Below are 6,000 nucleotides of genomic sequence, written 5' to 3' on the forward strand. Positions count from 1 at the left end.
TGCTTTCATTTCTTGAGTAAAAATAAGGTTCTCCACCTTTTAACCCAGACTCCTACCCATGCTTGTTACACGGGCCCAGGATATTAGAAGCTGAACAGCCAGAGGGGAACAGGGAGGAACTCCCTTCTCCATGCCCAGAGATGGGAGCTGGGTGAGAAAGTCAGGACCTGGCTGTTCACCTGATCCCGAGGAAAGGAGGCTTTGGGGAGGGTTGGGGGATAATGCTAGAAGCCTCCTGAGCTGGGAGTGGGTGGTAGAGGCCAGGGACAGGGACTGGTAGAAGTAGGAGGAGGATGGCAGTGCCCACCCATCCCCGAGACCGTTTTCCTGAATGGCCTGGCAGGCTGGGAGCTGCGGGGTCAACGGCTAATCTCCTGGACGACGTGGAGGGCCACACTTGTGGTGAGGCCAGGAGGGCAGGGGAGCTTGAGCTCTAAGTTGCTTGTCATCGGTGACCCTCCCAAGAGAAGGGCCCGGGTGTTTTGTGGGTGGACCCAACCTGGGGGACACATCGTGGGTAGGTGGGCAGGTGACCCGAAGAAATGGGTCTTCCCACTTGGTTCATATTGCCTCTCCCTTCCTTCCACTCCCAAAAGGGGGCCCCAGCTGTACCTCCACCTAGATCTCTCCCTGGAGCACAAAGTGTCAGGTGCTGTTTCTGGGTCTCTTCTCTGGGGTAGGAGGGGGCAGTCAGGCCTACCCACGTGGAGGGGCCTCACCTGGACAACCAAGCGCTACACAGTTTCAGTCCCTGGGCCCAGAGGCCTTTCAGCGTTCATCCAGTTCCTCCCAAAGGCCATGTGGGCCAGAAGACACTGCCTTAGACCCTAGCAGGCCCATAGCTGAAGCTGATCCTCGTGCCTCAGAGCAGAAGGGCCCTTTGGTGGTCAGGAGACATCCAGAAACAAGGGCTAGGAGGGTCTTAGAGGCCATGTGGAGGGTACCACTTCCCCACCCATTCTACAGATGGGGAAGCTGAGGGAAGAACTCGTCCGAGCTCAGTGACGGAGCCAGGCCAGCAGCCAGGTGTCCTAACCCCACACTGTGCCCTGGTGCCTCTCAGCACACCCACATGTCCCCACCCCACCCTACCCCAGGTTCAGCATGTGCCCCAGCAAACAAAGGGGATGGAGAGTGTTGGGTCAGCTCTTGCCCAGCCCAGGGGCACGCCTGATGAGGCCCTGCATGGTGGAACATGAGGCAACTTCCCTCTGCTTTTCAGATGAAGACTTCCGGGGACGGCGACACGAGGCACCCAAGGTGGAGGAAGCCCTAAGGGAAGGACAGTAAGAGGTAAGGCCTGGAGCCTGCCATGTCCCGTACCCCGGGGGTTTTCCCAGGGATCCAGAGGCATTGGGCTCAGGCAACTGGATGGCACAGATCCGGGTTTTCTTCCCTTGTCATTGTGGCAGGGGACATGGTCTTCTGCATGAAAACCAGCCTTTTGCGTTTCCTTATTTTTTTTGGTTATTCATTTAGCAAAGTAATCACACTTGCCTGTGCCAGATCCTGGGAACAAGGGGGAAAAAGTCAGCTTTGACCTTGAGAGTTGACAGCCCATTTGAAAGACAGGACATATACTGCACAGTAAGGGGACGACTTAGGAAAACTTGAAGTGGCCTCCCCACAGCCGTGCACACACAGAACTGTCCCATTGCCTGCTTGGGTTGGGTGGTGTAGGATCTGACCCAACCACATGAAGAAACAGTCTCCCTCCAGGCAGCTCTGTTGCTGGCTGGAGCCGTGGGCCCTCGGGCTTCTCCTTCTCTTCTGTGCATCCCTGGGGGCGAAGCAGGGAATGTCAGCAGCCCCTCCGGGGCTCAGGAGAACCTGTTCCCTGTTCCGACCCCCCTCCCCATCAGGAGGCAACCCGCCCACCCTTCCCCAAGCTGCTGTCCTGGTCCCAGGGGCCAGCATCTACAGGGCTTTCCCCTGCCGAGCGGACGGTGTGGTAGGTGTGGCCCTGTCTCACACTATGAAGAAATGGCTAGCTGCTGCCCTCGGGATAGTTGTCGTGGAGGTGGATCAACCAGCCTGGGCGGCTGGCCTTCACACCTAGCTGACTGCCTCCCACATCCCCCAGGATGCCGAAGCTGGGGCCGTCCTCAGGCACGGAGCTGCACCCGCGATCCCCACTGGCCCAGGATGCCCCCATACAGCCGGCTGGGGTGAAGGCCCCCACTCCCACTCGGTTGCTGCCATTCCCTCCCCTTTCCACCGCCCCTCTCCCCCAGGAAAACGTGTCTGCGCCAAAGCCGCCCACACATCAGGACCTTGCCATCATTCCTTCTCTCCTGAGTCGTCCAGCTTTTCCCTTTCTAGCTCCTTCCTCAAGTCTACACCCTCCTCCTCCTCCCCATCTTCAAAACCAAGAGGTTTCACTATTTTCCTTCATTGCCCAACTTGGGAAAAAATGGCATCGTCTTTCACCCATTGCAGGTTGGCAGCCCTCCCACCACCCCCGGATTGATGCAGAAAGGTCACCCCAGGGCCAGGTCCTTCCGTTCTGCATCCTCTGGTGCTCCCTTCTGCATGCCATGCCCACTGTCTTTCTTGAAACTGCTCCCCGCCCACCCCTGTGGCCCAGGAGTCCTGGGCCTTCTTCCTATCTGCTGTTTATCCTCCGAGCTGCTCCCGGGGCTCCTCCCAGTGCCACAGTCCCAGCTCTCCCGGGAGCTCTGCCCTTGACCCTCTCGCTCCCACTCTCTGGCAGTTCACCACCCTCCTTCCTAGCAACAGCAAGACCCCTGTGCAGTGGGCCCCTCCCTCTGGCCCTCCCTCTCAGGCAGTCCTCCGCATCCACTCTGCATCCCAGCTGTGCCCACGACCATCTTTCCAGCCCTGGGCCTGAAGTCATTGGAAGCCAGACAGCATCTTCTCCGGACTTGCCCATTTCATTTCTCCTCTCCCTTCCACCCTGCGCTGGTAGACTCGCATCGCCTGGTTCGCAGCTGCTAGTGTGGTTCATGGCCCTGACTCTGTTCACCCGTCCCCAGGACACCACTCTTCTGCCCTTTCTCCCTTGCTCTTGGAGTGAGCCCTCCTAGTAGAGGCTTATAAACTCCTCGGCCTGGTGTGTGGGGCCTACCAAATTAGGACCCTAATTTATTTTCTGCCCCTACGGGTCCCCTTGGTGAAGCCCCTCTGAGCTGCTGCTGTATCCCAGAACGGGCTGGCCACTTCCCCACCTCTGAGCCCTCCCTATATGCTTGCTTTCGCCTGGACTTCAGCCCCCAACTCCAGCTCTGGCTGCCAGAGGCCCTGCTCCTGCTGTTCCTGGAGCTTGGATGTGGGGGGGCGGGACATGACCTCGGGCAGAGTTCCAAGGCTGGCATAGCGTCCCTGGAAGAAGGAGAGGGCTCCTGTCTTTGGGACCTTCTGCCTAAAACCATCTCTAAAGGGACTGCTGACAAGGAAAGACCACTGGGCTCTATTGAAAAAGGCTTCTTCCCTCTCTTTTCCCCAGCAGATGCCAGTGCTTCCTCCTTGCCGGAGATGGTCTGACCTGGTGGGGGCAGCCGGAGAGCCAAACCGGCCCCCGGCGGAAGGGCCCAGCTGCCGCCGGACAGATGGCGCCGAGGACTGAGGCCTGGTGATTCTTCAGCCACGTCCAGCCCCGCCACTGCCACTGTCACTGCCACTTTCCAGGGGACTTAGAACTTTGGAGTTTTGTGCTGTGATTGGAGGAAGGACCTGGGGCCCCAGGGGCAGCTGCCCGTCCTAGCCCCTTTTGTAGCCAGGCTGTTCTATGGGCAATGAGTGGAAGTGCAGGAACTCCCACCACCGTTCCCCGCCCCCCCACTGTCCCCACCTCCGCCACCTTAAAAAAATCCCAGAAAAAAGGCAAAGGTTGGAGTACCCAAAAGGGCAGGATGGTGAAGCCCCTGAAGGTGGAGCCCCTGCCCCTCCCCTTTCCCCATCTCTCCTGGGTCACAGACACTGCCTGACCCCCTGTCCCCATCCCCAGCTCCCTTCTGGGCACCTTGGGCCCTTTATTCCCATGGCTTCCTGCATCTCAGCCTTCCCCCCGTAGGGCTGCAGACCCTTGGTACAAGCCCTGGACAGAGCCCTGGGTGGGAGAGCGCCGGGCAGTCACTCAGGCTCCCTCTGAGGAGTGATGGGCCACTGTGGAGTTAGCTCCTGACCGACCACCCTGCCAGGGCCCCACCAGCTGCCTCTGTTAGGGGTTGGCATGGCCCCCAGCAGGGATGGGGAGGGGGCCACCCCGGAGCTGGAGGAGGCTGGCTAGCCAGGAGTGTTCTTGACTATGGCAGAAGACAAAAGGCAGTTCTGGATGGGACCCTGCAGTCACTCAACGGTGGGGGCTCCCGGGGGTGGGGTGGGGTGGGGGGGCTCTGAGTAGAAGTCCTGCTGTCACTAAGGGTGGGCAGCAGCAGGTTCTGAGGTGACCCTTGAGAAAGTGCAGGACTGAGGGGCGAGGAGATGAGGCTGCCAGCCCCGGTGGGGGCGCCTGGGGCGGACGGGCTTGCTGGGTGCCTCTTGCCGAGAACGAGAAGGGGAATGACGTGAGGAGGCGCGCTCGGCTTCCACAAGCCTTAGCGGGCACCAAGCGCTGCCGGCGGGAGGCGGCTGGCCCGGTCTCTGCGGCCAGCCTCCGGGACGGGAGCGCGCTGACCTCTCCGGAGGAGCGCCGGGGAGCCTGGGCCGGCACGAGGGGGTCCCCTCCTCCGCGCCCCCAGCAGCGGGGAACCAGCCCAGCCCAAGCGCGGGGGGGGGGCTGGGAGCGGGAGCCCGGCCGTCACCCCGAGATAATGAGGGCGTGGCGGGCGCCGTGGCCCCTCGTCCCGCTGAGGCCCGGGCCCACGCCGAGGCCCCGCTTCCCCGGCGCGCGCGGCGGAGGGGCGGCCCCCGGGGGTGGGGGGCCGGGACGCGCCGCCGCGGAGCCCGACCAAGTGTGGCGGCCGCGCGGGGCCTGGGGCGCTGGCGCGGGGCCGCCCGCCCTCCGCTGCTCCCTGCGATCCGACCCCGTGCTTCCCCGTCCCCCGCCCCCGAGGAGCCCCCGGGCCGCCAGGCCGAGCTCCAGACGGTCCGGCCCCGGGGGCAGAGGAGAGGCCTCCGGGCCGTGGCCCGGACCCCTCCCAGCGCATGGCGGGGACGCCCCAGCCCCAAGTCTGTGTGTGTTGCTTTGTTAGTCGTTTTTTCTCCTCTGTGTGGGTTTTTTTCTTGGAGCTGTTTCATAGGAATTCCTGTAATAAAGACTTGGTGTTCTCTTGGTGCTCTGATGCGGCCGGCGGTGTGGGCTGGACCCTTCTCTTCTTGCCCTGGGCAGGGTTTGGCCCCCCTCTCCGCACCCCCCCGCCCCGGCCCCAACCGGTTAGCCCGCAGCGCGTGTAAGGCCCCAAGGGCTCATCCCTGGCCGCAGTGCACTCAGGAGGCGACACCTGCTACCCGCCCAGCAGGCTCCCCCACCTGGCTTTGCTAAGCGCAGGCGCTTTCCTGTTTGCCCTGGGAAAGTAAACCGCTAGCTGATAGGCAAAGGAAAACACCAAGGGGAAAAGCCGGTCTGTCCGGAAAGCTCCAGCCGGTCACTTCCCCAAATAAACAGAAAGCTTCTGGAGTAAGGCTGAGGGGAGGCTGCAGGGATGTGCAATGTCAGACTTCAAAGGCCCGCAGAGATCTTCCCCTGCAAGTACCTCTAGCTTTCCCGTAGGCCGCAGCTCTGCCGGACTACCTCCCATGCCAGGGAACTCACCGCCAAAAGAGGAAGCTGGTGCCCTTTCCAGACAGCAGTTCTCAAGGTTAAAAAGTTCTTGTGTTGAGCCCAAAGGTTTCCTTGTGGCTTCCACCCACACATCTTGTTTCTGGGCTCCCAGTCACCCAGGCCAAGGCCACCGCTCTTACCCCCATGCCACATTTGAGCTCAGTGTCTGGAGGAACAATGCGGGTCCCTCCTGCCCTCCTTAGAAAGAGGTTCTCCCTCACTCCCAGGCGGACCAAGGGGGGACAGCTGGTGATGCTCTCTCCATAGCTACTGTTTGC

General features: G+C 61.6%; 1 protein-coding gene across 3 annotated transcripts in view; it reads left to right on the plus strand.

The window, feature by feature from the left end:
• Positions 1 to 5,233, plus strand: part of CUEDC1 (CUE domain containing 1) — a 48,120-nt gene extending 42,887 nt beyond the window's left edge. For 2 of the 3 annotated variants that reach the window (XM_035026762.1, XM_035026763.1), the window contains exons 10-12: positions 344 to 402; positions 1,223 to 1,293; positions 3,467 to 5,233. In XM_035026762.1, the coding sequence (XP_034882653.1) occupies positions 344 to 402; positions 1,223 to 1,290 (127 nt within the window). In that variant the 3' untranslated portion in view covers positions 1,291 to 1,293; positions 3,467 to 5,233. The remainder of the gene's footprint in view (positions 1 to 343; positions 403 to 1,222; positions 1,294 to 3,466) is intronic. The other variant, XM_035026765.1, reaches the window with a different exon arrangement.
• The last annotated feature ends 767 nt before the right edge of the window (positions 5,234 to 6,000 follow it).

The sequence above is a fragment of the Mirounga leonina genome, unplaced genomic scaffold (assembly GCF_011800145.1).
Source record: "Mirounga leonina isolate KUSES-001 unplaced genomic scaffold, KU_Mleo_1.0 Mir_200, whole genome shotgun sequence".
Classification (NCBI taxonomy): domain Eukaryota; kingdom Metazoa; phylum Chordata; class Mammalia; order Carnivora; family Phocidae; genus Mirounga; species Mirounga leonina.